Raw genomic sequence first — 19,195 nt, forward strand, 5'->3', positions numbered from 1 at the left:
CTAATCCCAAAAATTCAATTTATACTCTTTTCTAATATTCAAACCTCATTCTGATTTTTCATCTCGAACCAAACATATTAGCGGATATGGCCATTCCGATCTTCCAATCCATTTTGATTCTGAATCTAATTCTGATTTCTATCGCGAATCAAACACACCCTGTATGTCCTAAATAATAAAAAAAAAAGTTCAATGTTAGGGGCTAATGAAAATGAGGTGATTGAGCAAATTTCTCATCATATGTATATTTTCTCAATATATATATATATATATATATATATATATTGATGTGCCCTTATTGCATGCCTGTCTCGTGTCTATTTGTGTGAAAAAGAGGGACAAATCAAAGAAATTTGCATCTGTTGCAGTACCAAATGTAGAGAAATTCTTTCATCCCGCATGTGCGTGGGTGCGCATGTATGTATGCATGTGTGCATGTGTATGTGCGGGTGCGGGTACATGTGTGCTTGCGTGTGCACTTTTTCTTATTTCCTACCTTGTAACAAAAGTTTTGGTAGGAATTCCTCTTTTTAGCTTCTCCTTCTTCTCTTGAATATCGAGAGCTCTTTTTAGATAGAGCTTCTTTAGAAAATAGGGTGAAGGGATTGCCTTCACTTCAAAATTTATAGAAATAAACAAGAAAAAAGAGTAGATTTCTATAAAAAATATGAGCTTTTAGATCTTGCTGCACGGGTTTGTGTTTACAACCATAACAATTTATTAGGACTGGCAATGGACTTCAGTCAAACCAAAATCCATTACGCTAGTCTGGCTTTAGGTTATGTTTTGGACCAGACTGAATTAATTTTGCATCAATTTCAAGCAAACCTTAGCTTGGCCTAAACCTGCTCCTACCTTAATTTTGCATTAATTTTGAAGCCCGAGCTTGAAGCTTGATATATATCCTGAGCTACCATCACTTTTACATGGAATCTTAAACATCATCATCTTTTATCTAATCCAAAACAAAAACATAACCCCTTCTCACTGTCATCGCTTTGCTCTTCTTACATCCCATGCCAGCTCCCAACACCTCGTTGCTCTTCTTTGCCCTCTTCCTGTTCCTCCCCACTGCCCATCTTAAGGGCCTCAGCTCTATCAGCAACACAAATACCTATTCTACTTGGCCCTTCTCCACATCCAATAATACTAATAGCATTAGAAACGATCACTAAGAAGCCTGTTATAATGGCCAAAGCTACCATGCTCTAACTAAGCTTTTGTCCTTTCTCTTATCCCATGAATGTCCCTGTCCAGGTAATAAAACAGGAAAAATTAGAATTAACACAAGTTCAATTATATAATATAACTAGTACATCTATAACTAGCTAATAATATTTTTTCAGGGCTTGTAAATTTAACATCATGTATTGTTAGCCTATCAAGCGAACATCTCAAGAAAAAAGTTCCCAAGATTCAGACCTCTTGAATTATGTGGCATCTGCAAGTCCTCCTAAATTGGACTGAACCGATAAGGTGAGTGGATACTCTTCCTAGGATCTTACCTAGCCAAGTGATTGGACCAGTTCAACATCTTGACCCATTCCTATATGGGCTGGACCAAAAGCATTTAGCATGCTAAGATTACCGAGAACTTTCTTCTAATCACGTACTAAGATCTTACCTCAGAACTATAAAGCCAGGGAAAATTAAGGAGAGATGAATGGCTGTCGCACAAGAATAAAGATACAACAATATGCAATTATGCAAAGCCCTGTCGCAAGGAGAACAAGAACATAGTCTAATGATCACATTTTGCCTCCATTTATAAAAAACTTTCAGGTTTAAAACTTAGCAGAGGTTTTCTAGGTTACCATGGACATTGGTATCTAAAGCGAATTTCTGTCCCTATTCCTAAGAAAAGTTGCAAGACCTAAATGCAGTTTAGTAACTTGAGAAAATATAGTAGCACAAAAACTTGGATGGTGAATTTTCCCAAAATTGGGTTATTTGAGCAATGAGAATGTGAAGTCTGTTGGTTGCGGTGCTGCCAATACCTTATTGCATTTGCACTTGTAAGAGAAATTGTAACAAATGAACCAAACTTCCCTTTTAAAGGAAATAAAAGGAATTTTTTTTGCAAGATCCAATCAATGTCCTAGTAATTTAACTCTTGTGAATAGGACTTCATCCGATTTTGACTCTTCTATTACAATAATTATGAAACTGCTACTCTATTCTTTGCAAAGTTTTTTAGTGTTTGACATCTTTATATTCTTTTCATATATTTTTTTTTTACGTATAATTCCTTTCTTTTGTTGACTAATCATATACAAAGACTCCTTTTTTACACAGTCGACCTCTCTTATTCCAGAATTTCTTATAAATCTTAAGTGAACTTCTTAGTAGTCACAAAAGGATATTTTTCCCTATTTTTTCCCCGTTTCACTCATCACTCGGGTCTTTAATACTTCTAACCAGTAAGCCATTTCATTCTTTTCAACACTCTTGTTGTCCCGTTTCAGTTTTGTTGCCAGCATCATTGCTATATTTTAGATTTCCATTCTATCTCAAATTCGAAGTCAAGCAACAATAGGGAGAAATGTGGCTCACTTAGTTAAAAGCTTTGAAGGATTGAAGAGATGGAGGGAAAGAACTACACTAAATACTTCAATGTGGCTAATGGGGAAGGTAATTAGGATCTTATTAGACAATTTTTTTTATAAGCAAAATGTCTATATATATATATATATATATATATATATATATAAAGGACTTTATGCACAACTTATTGATAAAGAGAGGAGTTATATAAAAAAAATCCCTGACAAGTGACAACTGACAAGGTCAGGAGAAATTAATACCCTATCATCAGGGAATGAATTTTTCATTAATACCCTCCTGCCGTAAAGAGATTATACCCTCCACCAAATGCACAGATCAGCAATGCACCATGCCAATAAAATTTCGCCACATGGCCGTAAGAAGAAAAAACAAAGCCGCGCGGCAGGATTGCCTGCCTCATCATCGCAGACCTCGCTGTCCCCATCGTGGCCCAAGCAGAGCTGATCACGGGCCTTCTGGCCCGCCCAGCCCGGTCCGAAATTTTTCGGACTTGGGCATTAGAAAAAGGCCCATAGGTCGGATTTGGGCAAGAAAAACGGTCCGATCAAAAAAATCGGGTCGGGCCTGGTCGGGCCATTCTGGCCCATTTCCAGATTCCAAACAAAAAAAAAAAAATCGGACCTATCAGGTCGGGTCGAACTAGACGGGCCTAGAACCAGATTTATAAAGTCGGATCGGACCTGGACAAAAATTTAAACCCGTCAGTCGGGCTGGGCCGAGCCTGGGCATAGCCATCGGGCCTAATTTCTGCTGTCGAGACCGATCCGAGCACGGCCCGGCCCGGATTTTGATCAGCTCTAGGCCCAAATCCTCGCCAAGACATCCGGCCATTGCTCGCCCTCCTCCGTGACAGCGGCACAACCTCCCTCCACGCCCAGATCGCGGTCGCCCTCAGCAACCACTCCGCCGGTCGCGAGCTCTTCTTCCTCATTGTTGCGGACGTCACCGTCCCTCTCGTGCTTTTTTTTTTTTTGGTGAAAACGGCTACTCATATCATATAACTCGAACGTGAGTACATCCTGCCAAATCAAGAGAAAGTAAAGAATACAAAGGACAGGGAACATCTGAAACAGACGTCCAAATAACATCCCCAGAATGTCGGGCGACATAGGAGGCGACCCAATCTGCTGCACTGTTCGCCTCCCTAAATACGTGTGCTGCCCGAAAGCCGCCCAGCATCTGAGCCATCCTGCGAATCTCCCGGATAAGGGGATGACCATCACCAAACCTATCCGCCCCTCGAACCCAATCAATCACCATGGAGGAATCTCCCTCGAGGTACACCCGCTCGGCACCAAGAACCAACCTCGCATAGGATATACCCTCCCAGGCTGCCCTCAGCTCAGCTCCCACTACCGTAAGTCCCGGCGTGCAGCGACCTCCTGCAGCTATCATCCTACCAAAATGGTCCCTGATCACAAAACCAACCCCTCCAGTCATACCATCTACTGACCTACTGTCGTCGAAGTTAACTTTGATATAGCTAAGGGGTGGGGGTACCCAAGAAATAAGGGCAAATCGGGGCGCTAAAAAAGCGTGACGAGTACCCCAGGTGTCCCTAGCCGTCCCAGAAGAAAACACATCGGCAGCCATCAAAACCTCCCTCGCATGTGTCAGTGCTCTATCCACCACCATCCTCGGTGACATCCTCCTCCCCTTAAACAGACCAGCATTCCTGCCCAACCAGATATAGTAAGATAAGTAAGCCATCAGAATCCCTACCTCCAAAGACCGAGGGCCCCGCGTGGAATCTCTCAGCAGGCGGATCAGGTCATCCACTGAAGCCACCGTGTCAGGGAGTGGGACCGATGACCTCCTCCATATCTCTCGGGCTCTAGGGCACTGCACAAGAACATGCTCGATGGTCTGCTCAACATCTGCACAAACCTCACAACACTGAGAGATCCGCATACCACGATGAACTAACAAACTCCTAGTCGGGAGGCAGCCCCATGCCACCTTCCAGATGAAGAGCGCCACTCGAGGATGGATCCGCAATCTCCATATCCAACCACCCTCAATCTGCCGATCTGGCTCCGATCTGAATAGGCCGAGAAGATCTATCGCTCGCACTCGCGACCGTCCCGTCGACATCCACACTAGCCTGTCAGACTCCCCCCCGATAGGAACCGGCAAAGTCAGAACCAACTCTGCCAACTGCTCTCCAAAAGTCCCTCTCGTGCTTCAGGTCCTCATTGCTGCCCTTGTTGCCCGGATGGAGTTCGCCCGCAAGGATGCCATCCGCCCCTTGTCTCCTGGCCACGTGGTGAAATCTCATTGCCGAGGTGCAGGACCGATGTGGTGCACCAGGTTATGGTTTTCGCAGCTGACTCTTAGCAGCCAATCCGTGTTCAGGGCATTGATGGAACTCCATCACTCGAACACGTGTCATTCATCCGATGGGAAGATGAGGTATTTCTCCCAGCGTTTACCTTCTTGTCGATTCCCAACAAAACCCACCCATCGTCGACTGTCACAATCAACCCTCATTTGCCGCTCTGTAATTGGTTCGGTGCATGGCGATAGTAGTGATGCCACCATTCATCAACGGCCACGTCATATATAATATTGTTGTGAATATGGAGGTGCCCTTTAGTATTTTCCTCTTTAAAGATTCGCTGGAAAGCGGTGGGTTATCCACTTGTCTTCCCTTCTCCCTACCTTCGTTTGGTCACACCAAAAGCCCCAAAGCTCCTCCTCCTACCGAGATCAAAAAGGAGAAAGAATGTCTACGAAAGAAAGGGAAGAACAATTAAAGAAAAACCCTAAAAAGCCCTCCTTTCGCTCTGTCTGTTTGCGCTTTTCTCCTCTAATCTCTTCCATCTCTGGGGGCTTCTTGGTTCTCCAGGAAGAGAAGAAATCTCTCCTCGTTTCTTGACCAATCTTGAAGCCAGCGGTGAGTATGTCAACCGTTTCCAGTTAGGATTTCTGTATTCACATGTTACTTATCTGGAGCCCGTTCTTGCCCCGTTCTTTCTGTTTATTTTATAATGGGGTAATGGAAATCTCAGTTGAAATATGGTGAAATTTGAGATTTTTGTGGTTTATGCTTATGATTCCTTCTTCTCGATCGGATTCGTTGCTCTATACGTGAGTTTGACTGCTAATTGATATGTTTTGGTGATGATATGTATCTGGAATTAGTTAAGTTTGATCGAATCAGGGATTTCAAGGCCGGGTTTTGTTGAATCTTCGTTGATTTATTGAAAGAAACAAAAATTTAGTCTTCTCTTTTGTTCTAACAAGTCTGTCTGCTGATGCTTCTTCGAATTGTAAAGCTTTGTATAGGAAAACTTTGTTGATTAATGACATGCTGAAATAAATGCGGGCAATGCGATTAAAAAAAAAATGGAAGGATAAATGCGTCCACCAAATGGTTCCTACATATGAGGGGAAGAAATTGTGGGTATTCGATAATTAGTCTGACCTTTATAGTATAAAACAACGAAAATTCTTGGCTAAGAAGTTTAAAACTTCGAGGAAGAAGATCATTAGGTATGCCAGTGAAGTAGGAGGAGCTGAGGGAAATGGGAGGTATGGATCCTAGTAAAGCAGGGATCCAGGCTTATGAGGGTTGATCACTGTAAGGAGGACACCTCCATATGATCTTGTGGACTGGTCCAAATTCAACAAAGTCGAGGGAAGAAACAATGGCAAGAAAGACAATGTTTTTTTCCTTTAATTTTTTTGATAAAAAATTTAAAAAAAATTACCCGAGTATATGTCAGCCATGGAATAGCGGATTGTAGTTGTGAGCTTTTTCTTTAAAAGAAAATAAACTGAGAATTAGGACTAACTTACTGTATAAGGTGTGGTAGCCTTGCAGGCAGAGAACTTATGGTCGCCTTATTGTTGAACATGCTTTAAAAAAATATTTTATTAGTTATTTTGTATTTACAAGCAATAAAGATGGGGTGTCACATCCTAAATCCAAGACATAATACAACCATGCTACCGTGGGGTACCCCGCTCACGATAACATGAAGCCAATCATGGCAACTTGTATAAAAGTTCATATTATACAAAATATAATAATAAGGGATCCAAAATCTTGCATCAATTAAATAAGAATCAAGTTGTTGCTACAAATCTTCTAAACTCAAAATTCTCATATATTCATAAACCAATATTTCAAAAATCCATAAAATTATTAACTCTAAGCCAAGAGTCAATTAATAAACTAAAATTCTGCTGCAAAGGTCTCTTAGCTCAAACTCCAAGCCTAGATCATTCCTCATTTCTAGTGATCTTATTTGTCTAAAAAAAAAAAAAGATGTGAGCTATATAGCTCAGTAAGTAAACCTTATACTATCTTATCAGATCAATTATAAATTTTTACACGCATCATTAAATCATTTAAAGAAAATAACTATCACTAGAAAACAGAATATATTATAATAACAATATAATCGTAAATTAATCGTGTTTTTGTATATGCATAAATCATGCAAATTACATAAATATGGTTTCCAACACAAACAAAATCGTAAATCATGCTAATTTTATAAATTCATAAATCATTTATCATTTTGCTATATCATAATTCATAATAATTCTAGAGACTGAATGCTAAGATCAACTTATATCCGTGACAGGACTGTAATCAAAATCATGCCAACTACTATAACTGCTGGTGGGGCTGTATGCTAAGCTACTATAATCCGTTGGCGAGAGCTGTATGCCAAGCTATTGTAATCTGTTCACGAGAACCGTATGCCAAGCTACTGTAACTCGCTAGTAGAATCGTACATAGCTATTTAAGAGCCCATAGTTATATTTCTTATGCCATATTTTCTTAAAACATATGTTCATATGTCATAAATAAATGAATAAATAAGTTGAAAGACATTAAATGGCTTGATAGAGTTAAGAGTTCATAAATAAATCATTAATAGTGAAACAATTATGTAAGCAGTCGTTTCATAATAAAGATGCAAATTCCATAAATATGAAGTTCATAGTTCATAAACCAGTCATTAATATAGACATATCAATAAAACCATACTTTTCATGACTGTACATGATTGCATAATATCATATGCTTGACCTTAATTTAAGAAAACATAAAATCATCAATATCAAATATTCTTTTTATATTTCAAAAAGTTTTAAGCAACTGATAACTCAAAAACTACTAAGAAGTGTCAGAATTACTTATCTTTTGCGTTAAATCCTCAAAATTCACTAGACAAATCTGCTAAATTTATTTAAAGATATTATAAGAAAAATTAATTCATATTCGATAACTGTAATAGTATTAAAATAATAAGAAAAGGGGACGGTTGGTCAGGCATGCGGTAGCACCGGGTGCGTGATGTCTAATTGATTCGATCAATGAATCATGAAGCACGGACTCGATCAAGGCCAAGATCGTTTGGTAGGATTTATCTATAATGGGTTTCAAGATGCTCAATAGGGTCGGGATGATCGGTCTGATAGGCTATTCGGGCCCCAAGGCAGCTTCGAGCCTCTTTGCAAAGGTCAACTTGGATCCATAACAAAAAAAGATAGAACTTTGAATTGGGATCCCTAGGTCCGCTTAGAGAGAGAAAGAGGAAAAAGAGAGAGAAATAAGAAAGAGAGCATCTTCATCTCTTCTAGAAGAGGAAAGGGAGGTTGGGATCATCAAGGACCATGCTGGGGGGCATGGCTAGTGGCCAGTGGCGGTGGACAACCACCAGCAGTAACTAGTTGGCAAGAAAATAAGGGGCAAATGGTCAAAAAGATGGGAGAACATGGAGTTTTCTTCCATTTTTGTAGCCCTTGGTTGCTCACTGGCGGCGATGGCTTCGTCGGAAAGGGTCATAGAGAGGGTGGGGGACTTGGCCAGAGGTTCGGCATCAAGAGGCGGTGGCATCGGTAGCTAGAAAAAGGAAAGAAGGGCCGAAAAAAATAGGAGAAGCAGAACAAGGAATTTTTCGGTCAATTTTCAGCCAATTTCTTGGCCGGTGTCAGTGGTTTAAGGCTATGGGAAGAAGAGAAAACAAAGAGGAGGAAGGCCGAAGCCTTGCCTTGGCTCCGCAACCTCTCCGACCCCAATTTCCAGTGGGCACAGTGACAGATTCTCCGAGATTTTGAAGGGAGAAAAGAGGGAGAAAGAAGAGAATGAGGGTTGTTGCTCAATGGTGGAGGGTCATAGAGGGGAGGGGTTTTCTTTTTATAGAGGAGACCTAGGGTTCCGGCGGCCTTAGGTCTCCGATTTGTGCTCGGAATCCCCGATGGGAGTCTACTGTTGCATGTCACGTGCGAAGCATGCAAAGGGCCTGTGATAGGCCAAGCCCAATCAGGCCTAGTGGACCAAGCTCAGGCGGGCCTTCACATGGGATTGCAGAAGAAATTGCTGAAGCTGTTTGTCATGGCTTTAATATAAAGAGATGGGTTAGAGCATATGCCAGCCCTCTTTTAAGGGATTTGCAGAAAAGTATAGGAAAGAGTGAAGAAGAAAAAGAATTAACTGACAAGATTCTTGGTGGTTTAGATTTGGGGAGGGTGGGGGGCAAGAGTTTGGCCTTTTTATTTAATGTAGGTGCACAAATAACATGAAAGTCCAAAGATAATTATTTTTGTATATTTTATGAAAATATTATTTGAATTTAGTGGTCCAAATATCGCCTAAACTGAATTATCTTTAGTTGTATTAAACTAGTACCGGTCAGTTTTCTTGATTTCTTAATATTCTATTTTTGCTTTAATTGTTCTTGCAGTGGTGCATATTATCATTAATAGTGTTTCATGGATGGCAAGGCTCTAATGTATCTTGTTTTTATATACATTCAAGTTTATTGTCTGATATTCTTATAGAATTAGTGATCTTCAGTTTCATGCTATTATTGTCTGTTGGAAAGCTTTATTAAATAAGTATCACTGTAATAATGACAATTATTTGATATTTTAAATATTAATTTACTGCAGGTTATTCGGTCGATTGCTTATCAAGATTAGAGTTGGTGCTGTTCCTAGGACAGAATTTCAGGCATCTTACTTGAGTACAGAATTCTGTCATACCTATTAATGCTTAACTCTGTGTTCATCTGTGGCGTATCCTTCCAAAGACCCAGAAAATTCATAAAAAAATAGTGAATCCTAGCATTTATGCCCTTGAGTGACTTCAGAAAGAGACTATAGTAGGGTGAATTTCCATTAAGTAGTTAATCATCAACTACTTCTAGTCACAGCTGCCTAAGAGACCTGAACTGGAGTATCCATTGAAGTTTGCTTAAACTATACAAGAGAATGGTTTCAAATGGTAATGGAAAATCCACGAATGAAATCCAGGAAGAAGTAGGATCAACCATGCCACCAAATGGTTATGGAACCAAGGATCAGATACCTCTTTATATCCAAACTTCTCAGATGGGACTTCTGGATGAGAATAAGCACCACAATAAATTTCTGAATACATTAAAAGCTATTCCTTCTAAATCCAGATTTAAAAAATTTGGGCCTTCCCCTTCAGCCAAATTCCGGCAGCTTGCAGCAGAACGAGATGAGATCTCACGATCAGTTCATTCTGCTGATGAAAGTTCTTCGAGACACTTCCATGTGCCCTTTGTCCGGAAAGTCAATTGGACTTATCTGTGGGGACTGTGTAAGGAATGGATCAAAGAACCCATGAACATGGCTCTTCTTGTTTGGATTGCTTGTGTTGCCATCTCTGGTGCTATCTTGTTCCTTGTCATGACTGGCATGTTAAATGGTGTTTTAACAAGGAAATCCGAGCGAGACACTTGGTTTGAAGTTAATAACCAAATTCTCAATGCTCTGTTCACTCTCATGTGCCTCTACCAACACCCAAAACGATTCCACCATCTTGTGCTTTTATGCAGATGGGAACCCAAAGACATTCTAAGGCTTAGAAAGATATACTGCAAAAATGGGACCTACAAGCCTCATGAATGGATGCATATGATGGTCGTGGTGATTCTCCTCCATTTGAATTGCTTTGCTCAGTATGCTTTATGTGGGCTTAATTTAGGATACCCCCGATCAAAGCGACCTGCGATTGGAGTCGGCCTTTGCATAGCTGTTGCAATTGTTGCACCAGCTTTAGCCAGTGTATATAATATTCTTAGCCCTCTTGGTAGAGAATACAAGATTGAAATGGATAGTGAAGCACAAGTTGAGATCATCTCTACTGATGATAGCAGACCAGCAGCTCTCCGGATCAAGTCTCTTGAAAAGAAATATTCATTTATTGCAAGAGAAGACCACGGGGCTCCAGAGAGTAGACCAGAATGGATAGGGGGGTTATTCGATTTCTGGAATGATATTTCTCTAGCCTACCTTTCAGTCTTCTGCAGCTTCTGTGTTTTTGGGTGGAACATGGAGAGGCTTGGGTTTGGTAACATGTATGTTCACATCGTGACTTTTCTTCTATTCTGCACGGCTCCTTTCTTTATTTTTAACTTGGCAGCGGTCAATATTAATAATGATGCTATTCGAGAGGCATTGGGAATTGCTGGCATTTTACTTTGTCTTTTTGGCTTGCTGTATGGTGGCTTTTGGAGGATTCAGATGAGGAAGAAATTTCACCTTCCTGGAAACACCTTTTGCTGTGGTCATCCCTCAGCGACTGATTGTTTTCAGTGGCTTTGCTGTTGCTCATGTTCTCTTGCTCAGGAGGTGAGGACAGCAGACTATTATGATGTTGTGGAAGATAAGCTTTGTATGAAGCAAACCAGTGATGATAACCAGCTTGCATTGTCTCCTTTGCCCAATGAAGACGGGTTGCCTCTATTCAAATCCACCCCTAGTTCTCCTTACAGGGGAAATTCCAGTCCATCTCTTTTCAAGATGGAATACTCATCAAGTCCCGGCAGGTTTTCAGGTGGGCATACTCCAGACAGGCATTTGCCTGCAGTAAAGGAGGGTTCATCTCTGGAAAAGGAAGAGGATGAAATGAGACCACCTGTTCAAGATGTTATAGAAAAAGAAGATACTCGGGCACCATAGTTTGTGGAATAAGAGAATTGTAATTTTGAGTGTATTCTAGTCAAAACTGTTTTTGTTTCTGCAATTTCTTCTCACTGTATGGAATTTCTATATTGTGTTGCATGAAATGGAAGTGATCGAGTTTCAATATTTTGATCTATGTCTGCCCTTAGATGTTTTCACAGAAAATCACCTTCTTTCCTTGCATATTCAGAAGTTCAATGACATTTATTTGTCATTAGCTTATTTATTTCTCATTGCAAAATATGAACAAAATATAACTACTACTAAAGGTATTACATATCTAAGACCTAGCTGGTGTCTGATTTACCTTGCTTGGCTTCTTATTTACTCTCCTATCAAGTGTAATGCCTGATTAGTGCGATGAGATTAATATACTTTGTTTAAATTAGTTGCAGAAGAACTGTATGTACATTGTTACTTTTCCGGTTCTAACAGGTCTAAAACATATTGATCAGGATGGATCTCTCTTTCCATCATATTCAGTTTTAGCTAGTCTTGGGTCCGGGAGGGTGAAGCCAACAAAGTCAAACTACTTCTGATTGCTATAGGGTGGGATTTTGCTCATGTCGAGAATTGAGAGTGGAGTATTATCTGCTGCAAAAAGTCAGCAAAAATGGCAGATTTCAATTTGTTGTAGGTTCACATTTGTCTCTCATCATTTGAAACAGGTAGATGCTCGAATATGAAGCCACCTAGTTAGGAAGGACTACTGCGTAACATGTCTACATCGATCTCTCAAGTACTAAGTGATGAGGATAGCCCTCATTCCATGCTCCTTAAGCCATCTCTATGATTTCATCGTCACAGCGCTGAATGTTTTTTATACTGAAGAGATGGGAAAATTCGGTCATGTAAAAGAGATCCGGTCGCAGCGAAAATTTGAGCCTCCTCAAATCAGAAATCCAAGGGGAAGCAGACAATTCAAACATAGTAGACCACCCACTCTTTCCAACCACATTCCCATTCTGACATGTAAAAAGGCCACTTGCTCCAATATTCAAGGCCTGTTCTGATGCAAAAGTCCATCAACTTGCTCCAACCAATCACCTGTTCCGATAAAGTATATGGAGTTTAAACTTACACTTCCTTTCAATTCTGTTTAAATCTTTTATTTCCCCGTAAGCATGTCATTGGATATGAAGGATAAGAATTGATGAGGTCTTTCAAGAAAACAATTAATGAGACTGTCCTAGCGATATTAGTGGTTTAATTCGGCATTGTTTGGTTTAATGCGTCTTCCTGTCTTTTGTCAAGTGGAAGCAAAATGATGCATATCATTAAAAACAGAGGATTCTGCTGTTTGACGGCATTTCCGATGATTAGAAACTCCTCTTTATTCATCCATTATTCGCAGCCAGATCGACGGCAAATTGTGTCAAATGGGTGATCCCAGAAAAGCTTCTTGTTGTCAACTCTCTTCCCATCCAACATTTTGCTGTTTAATAGGACGTTTGGGGTACTTGGATCTAATATGTATCTTCTGTTGCTCGGTCAAGTTTGGGTACCCACCACGGTCCATTTCCTGCTCCACCGGAGTGGGGTCTTGGCGTGTTGGTCCAGGCCTGCAGTCGACCTCACCAAGTCTTCCCAAATAGAAGGATTCAATAACGAGAGAGGATGCGGAAGAGGGTGAGTCATAACGGTTTCCAAAGCCAGACTATTCCACAGTCAAATATGTCATACTGCTTGTTTGTCAAAAGCTATTTAGATGAGACGCTGGTCGTTTGTTACATATATCCTTCTCAAGCCCGAGTCCCAAACTCCCAATCAAATAATATTGACTGGAAAGTTGCAATTTCTAATAGCCTGATGGTCTTCGACTTACAAAAAAGATTACTCTTTCCTTCTTCTGATTAGCTGAATTTTTTTATTCGTGGCTGGAGAAACTCTCATGTTGAGGGTACAACACCTAAAAATGAAAGGAGGGTCCTATTCCAAGAATAAATTTATTCTATTCCTCCATTGAAATAATTATTCCAGAAATAAGTAGGCCCGGTGGGAATAAGCATTCTTGCGGCTGAACTCAATAGGGAGGGCAATGCCGTAACTTCGGTGAGACATGACTGGACTCTCTTCGTTTGACCCAAAGAAGTTTGAACGTCTGGTGGCGAGCTGACCGTTTCCACCCGCCCTTTTGCTTATGATATCCCTTTCGGCCAGTTCATTTTGATGTCTAATTTAATTTCCTCTTCTATATATGTATATTAAGAAAAAAAATAAGGCTTTCACATGTTTGTGGTACAACTAAATGGAAACTTCTTCCAATATGAACGAGGGAGCCATGCTTGTTCTCTTCCGGGCAAGCCCTTTCTGACGGGAAGCAGGAAGAGCTCTGGTGCGGACTTCCCAGATTCTTTCGATCGACCGGCATATCATCTCTCACCATCGCAGAGGTAATTCTTGCTCTTCGATTATATTTAGGAAGCTGGATTTGTTTATTTTTAGTAGATCATAAATATGAAGATCTGAAGGTTTTGGCATGACAGGTTTGGATAATAGAATTTTTGTTTCGTAAGATTGGGTTTTGAGTTTTTGTGAATTTGGCATGTTGCTGAACTCGGTAGGATCTGCTGAACTCGGTTTCTCTTATTGTAGAAAATTTCAATCGAAATGATTATATTTTGATCATCTGGTTTGTTGTTTCATGCTATATTTATCAGCTACAATGGGATTATTACAAGTTATATTTTCTCGATGCCTTGAAAGCAGTTTTTGTGTCAATTGATGGATATTTGTTGTCATTTTTTATGTGAATCCCATGTTGGATATCTCAAGTTAGTGATGGTATTAAGGGCTTCCTTCAGCAACTTGGCATTGGTTTCTGGCATATGGCAACAAGTGATCACTAGAACTTTCGAACTCTTTGAATCATAGTTTGGTGAATACTTTGCTAGGATGGGGAAAGGATAAGGTGTTTGTGTTTTCTGATAATGTGCTTTAAAGTTTGCAACTTATGATTTGCCCTTTTATTTCCCCTAGAAAAAGAAGAAACAAACAGTTTTCTGGGTAGATGAAGTTCTTCAGATTCTGATTGTATACCAGTATTAATATAGCTTTTCAGATATAAACACCAAAGTTAACATGCTCAGGACTATTTCTGCTCAAAAAACATGGCTAGAATTATTCATCATCTTTGGGATTTCGATGCAGGAAATTTGGTTTTGGTCCTGAAAATTTTGGTGCCGCCAGCCAGCATCATATTTGCAAGAAGTTTTGTCCAAATTTCTGGCATCCTCTTGAGAAAGTTGACATTCTATCCATCAAGAAGGATTTGGCAAAGAGTGGTCCACTGAATTCCTCATTCTTCAAATTATTAGCGTAAAACAATGGTTTCTAGTGGCAACGAGGATAGCACAGAAGAAGTCCATGATGGATTAGAATCTGGAACAGCACCAAGACTCCCCAAGCTAAGGGAATACCGCATTAGGATCCCATCACTTGATGCAGGACCACTGGATGAGGGAACACGCAGAAGGAGGCTTCTGGACTTTCTGAAAGCTCGTCCCTCCGTCGAGTGGTTTAAGAATCTCAAATTCTACTCCCCCTTCGCAATTTTCCGGCGAGCTGTAAATAAAAGAGAAGAAATCTCAATTTCAATTCCTTCTCCAGTTGGCAACCGACGCCGTTTCTATATCCACTTCATCAGGAAGATCAACTGGGCTTCTCTCATTCATATCTGCAAGGAATGGTTGAAGAATCCACTGAATGTTGCTCTTCTTCTCTGGTTTCTCTGTGTTGCTGTCTCTGGTTGCATGCTGGGTTTGCTCCTGCTTGGGCTCTTGAACAAGGCCTTCCCTACAACATCATCTAGAAATCATTGGATTGAGATCAACAACCAAGTCCTTAACGCACTCTTCACACTCATGAGTATTTACCAGCATCCGAATCTCTTCCATCACTTCTTTCTACTCTGCCGATGGAGATCAGAAGACATCATTGAGCTCAGAAAGATATACTGCAAGAATGGAGCTTACCGGCCTAAAGAATGGGCTCATATGATGGTTGTTGTGGCCCTCCTTCATATCACTTGTTTTTCGCAGTACACCTTGTGCGGTCTCTACTGGGGATACTCCAGAAAGCAGCGACCTGAGTTTGCCGAGAACTTCTTCTTTGCTTTGGGGATTGCTGCACCAGTCTTTGCTGGTCTGTACACAATTTACAGTCCTCTCGGGAGGGAATACAATTCTGAATCCGAGTCTGATGAAGAGTCCCAGGCTAAGGTTTCTGGTGCTGATCCTAACCAATCTAATAAGGTTGGTCTTAGGCTATACGAAAGGAGAATAGTGATAAGTCAACCAGAATGGGTCGGCGGGCTGTTCGATTGCGGCGACGACATTACCGTCGGCTACCTCTCTTTCTTCTGCACCTTCTGTGTCTTTGGATGGAACATGGAAAGGCTTGGGTTTGGGAACATGTATACTCACATCTTTACTTTCCTTCTGCTGTGTGTAGCTCCCTTCTGGATTTTTAGCATCTCTGCCCTCAACATTCACGATATTGTAATTGGCGATACGGTGGGGATTGCAGGGATACTTCTATGCGCGTTTGGTCTGATCTATGGTGGTTATTGGAGAATCCAGATGAGGAAGAAATTCAAATTTCCAGGTAATACCTTGTGCTGTGGCTCTGCTTCGATGACTGATTACATGCAGTGGATGTTCTGCTGGGCTTGTTCCCTGGCTCAGGAGGTGCGAACTGGGAACTTCTATGAGATCGAGGATGACAGCCTCTACAGGAAGCTTTTGGATGCTGATGAAGAAAGCCGGTCTCATGATGGTGGATCGAGCCCAGAGATTGCATCCGATTGTAGCTCCCCTCTTCCAACCTCTTGTACAGCTGAGTCACCAACTTCTACTACGAGAAGAGGAGTGGAATGTAGCAGTCCAGATGATCAGTCATTTGGAAGAAGGCAAGAGAGCTCCTTGTTGACTCTTCATGATGTAATGACTCCGCCTGTTCAGCCATTGATGGAGTCTCAATACAGAGCTAGCGATGATGATGCAACCACACCATCACCGGCTTCACCATCCATATTACGTACAGAAGATAAAACACCGCCTCCAATTTAAAATGTGAAGTTTTATGAGTTTGTAAAGATTGTGCAACGTTTGTACCAAAAAAAAAAAAAGATTGTGCAACGTTGCTTTACCATAACTTGTTCAGCAGTGTGCACAGAGAACACTGCTCTTATTCATCAGAGCAAGTTGTTTCAATTTTTAATGAAAATTCATTCATGATATCTTAATGACAAAAAGGATGGCTTGGTATACGAGGCTCGAAGATTTGGAGAGGGTCGGATGTGCATAGCCTTTCTATTTCTGTGTTCGGAACCTATGACATCTAGATCATAGTGAAACAACCCTGCAATGCTGCACTCATGAATTACCATACTATTAATGTATTACCATATTATTACTATTCATGAATTTCTAAATTAAGGATTCTATACTCATAAAAGGGTTTTTATTTTTTGTTGAATTTATATATGGAAGAAGGCAATGGCTTTTGAAAGATGGATTTACAATCGTATAAGCTTGAAATTATTTATTCTTGAAGAATATATAACTAAATTTCTATAAAATAAGAATGAAAAAAAAAGATTTTAGATACAACCACTAATTAAATGGAAACAATTGTTAGGAACAAAGCAACATTTTGTCCAAGATGCGGATTTTTAATAATAATATTCAAAAAATAACTTTTTTATAAAAAAAATAGGTGGATTGAACTCTAAGCCTCCAACAATATTGCAGGTATGTGCGAGTCAAACATAAGGTTAACACTTAATATTTTCATTCAGAGATATTCTAGATCAAAACCTTCCTATTATTTTTGCGCCTTGTTGATGCATCAGACCACATGAGATCAGCTCACTTTAGGATACAAAATTTTAATATATACCCTAAATTAGCCTTAATCAAGTCGTATTGTTTCATTGTGTACTGAAGGGGTCTCTGATCATACATGAATCTTTCATTGATCAAGTTGTTAAAACTCCATTAATAAAAATGAAAAAAGAGACAGCATTTAGAAACATAAAACAGGACTAGGATCACCAAGCATATATTTTGATCTTAATACTGTTTTCCTCTTTTTGAACAGAAAATAGAGAGAAAAAGCTTAGACCATCTTGCATTAAAAAGAAATATGAGTCTAGACTATCAATTGTTTTCAAGATATTTTACAATTATTCATGATAGGCATAAATTAGTGGTCACTGTTATTGCTTCCACCTATGTGCTTTATATTGGCTTTCAGTACTATAGTTGTATATAGACAAATCAATAATTTTACAAATATTCATGGATGCCACATGTAAATATTTTTAGTGAAATTTTTTAATACATGATTGGAGTTAATTGCGTTGCCCCTCAAGCTTGGGCCTATGGTGAATGGAAGCTGACTACTGCAAAGATTCAAAATTTCGCAGCCTTCTGAATTGTCCACCCTTTCACTGGCCTCTCAAGTTTATGGAAGGGTAGGGTATAACTCTGATATAACATAGTCTGGAGGTGGCCTGCAAGTCTCCTAGATTTCTGTTCGCTTACTCAACCCTTTAGATTCACCAATAACAAGTCTAAGTCCTCTTCTGCAGCCTAGCTTTAAGGGTCCAAAGGTGGACCAATCAGAGGGTCATATTGTGATTATAGACCATGCATGGTGCTCGGTCAATGGTAAATGATGCGGCGATATTGTTAATTTTCAGGAGGCTCATCGGATGCTAATTGGTCTAGACTAGTAGGATCACTTATATCATCAAATCGGCACATCAGCATGGTAATTAGTGGTCTCACTATTGTGACCATGGTTGATTCTTGCATTGCATCATTAATCTGAGTTGACTACGCCATTTGGCCAGGTCAACTGGTCAAAGGCACATTGCTAACCGACCGATGAATGCCATATGGCCCAAAGTTAGATTGATGAATCAATTATATCCGGTAGCAATTGGTCGTCTTGCCATGGTTACCATGATTATTTCATAAGTTGCACCTTAAAACCAAGTTAAATGCTCCACTAGGCCAGGTCAAGGGTGCATCATTGGCCTACCAATAAATGTGACATGTATGGCCCAGAGTCAGGTTAGCCAAAATGACCTAAATTAAGTTCAGATAGACTTTGGGGTGATGGTAGGCCCCAATTGGGCTGGACGGTTATCTAATTAGATTTCTTGGCTCAATTTGATACTGATTTTGGAAAGTCCACGGGAAATCGCCCAATATTGGACCGGTTCCATCTTCTTTTATTGGTAATGACCAGTTCCATGTAATGGCCGGAAAATTGTTCTTCAATTGGCCAAGAAGAGCTCGCCAGCTGGTCAGCGTGAATGTAGTCATGTTTGGACTCGTGTGGGCAGGCTTTGCGGCCAAATATTTTTCTAGTTCTCCATGAAGTTCATTTGATGTAAAGAGGATAGATCCTATATATTGGCAAGAAAATGTTATAGATTAGTAGTGTGTGGTTTGATTTAGTAAGATGATATATGATATGAAACTAGCATATATAATCTGCAATAGATACCCTTCTGTAACTTTTTTTAACTATTTTTGAAATGCAATATTGTAACAAACTATATTTTTATTAAAAAATAATAATGTAACAAACTATTAATATCCGTGAAGTGTGGGTATATTTTTGTCTCCTTTACAATATAACAATGTATTAACTTATAATA

General features: G+C 40.0%; 2 protein-coding genes across 3 annotated transcripts; both read left to right on the forward strand.

The window, feature by feature from the left end:
* Positions 1–5,210: 5,210 nt before the first annotated feature.
* LOC103714386 (uncharacterized) lies at positions 5,211–11,646 on the forward strand. The gene is made up of 2 exons (XM_008801607.6): positions 5,211–5,461; positions 9,478–11,646. The coding sequence occupies exon 2, from the start codon at positions 9,799–9,801 to the stop codon at positions 11,515–11,517; it is 1,719 nt and encodes a 572-aa protein (XP_008799829.4). The 5' UTR covers positions 5,211–5,461; positions 9,478–9,798; the 3' UTR covers positions 11,518–11,646.
* A 2,053-nt stretch (positions 11,647–13,699) lies between these two features.
* Positions 13,700–16,759, forward strand: LOC103714414 (uncharacterized). 2 transcript variants are annotated; one of them, XM_088703432.2, is made up of 3 exons: positions 13,700–13,913; positions 14,671–15,934; positions 16,048–16,759. In XM_088703432.2, the coding sequence occupies exons 2-3, from the start codon at positions 14,847–14,849 to the stop codon at positions 16,127–16,129; spliced, it is 1,170 nt and encodes a 389-aa protein (XP_088559558.2). In that variant the 5' UTR covers positions 13,700–13,913; positions 14,671–14,846; the 3' UTR covers positions 16,130–16,759. The 2 variants fall into 2 exon arrangements, with proteins under 2 accessions (XP_088559558.2, XP_008799873.4); XM_008801651.6 differs by having other exon boundaries at positions 13,706–13,913; positions 14,671–16,759.
* Positions 16,760–19,195: the final 2,436 nt, after the last annotated feature.

The sequence above is a fragment of the Phoenix dactylifera genome, chromosome 8, assembly GCF_051530095.1.
Source record: "Phoenix dactylifera cultivar Ajwa chromosome 8, Ajwa_hap1_PhDact_Kaust_v1.1, whole genome shotgun sequence".
NCBI classification, from domain to species: Eukaryota; Viridiplantae; Streptophyta; class Magnoliopsida; order Arecales; family Arecaceae; genus Phoenix; species Phoenix dactylifera.

What these genes read in the sequence shown, in the direction of transcription:
- LOC103714386 (XM_008801607.6), top strand. Translation starts at nt 9,799, where the DNA reads ATGGTTTCAAATGGTAATGGAAAATCCACGAATGAAATCCAGGAAGAA.
- LOC103714414 (XM_008801651.6), top strand. Translation starts at nt 14,847, where the DNA reads ATGGTTTCTAGTGGCAACGAGGATAGCACAGAAGAAGTCCATGATGGA.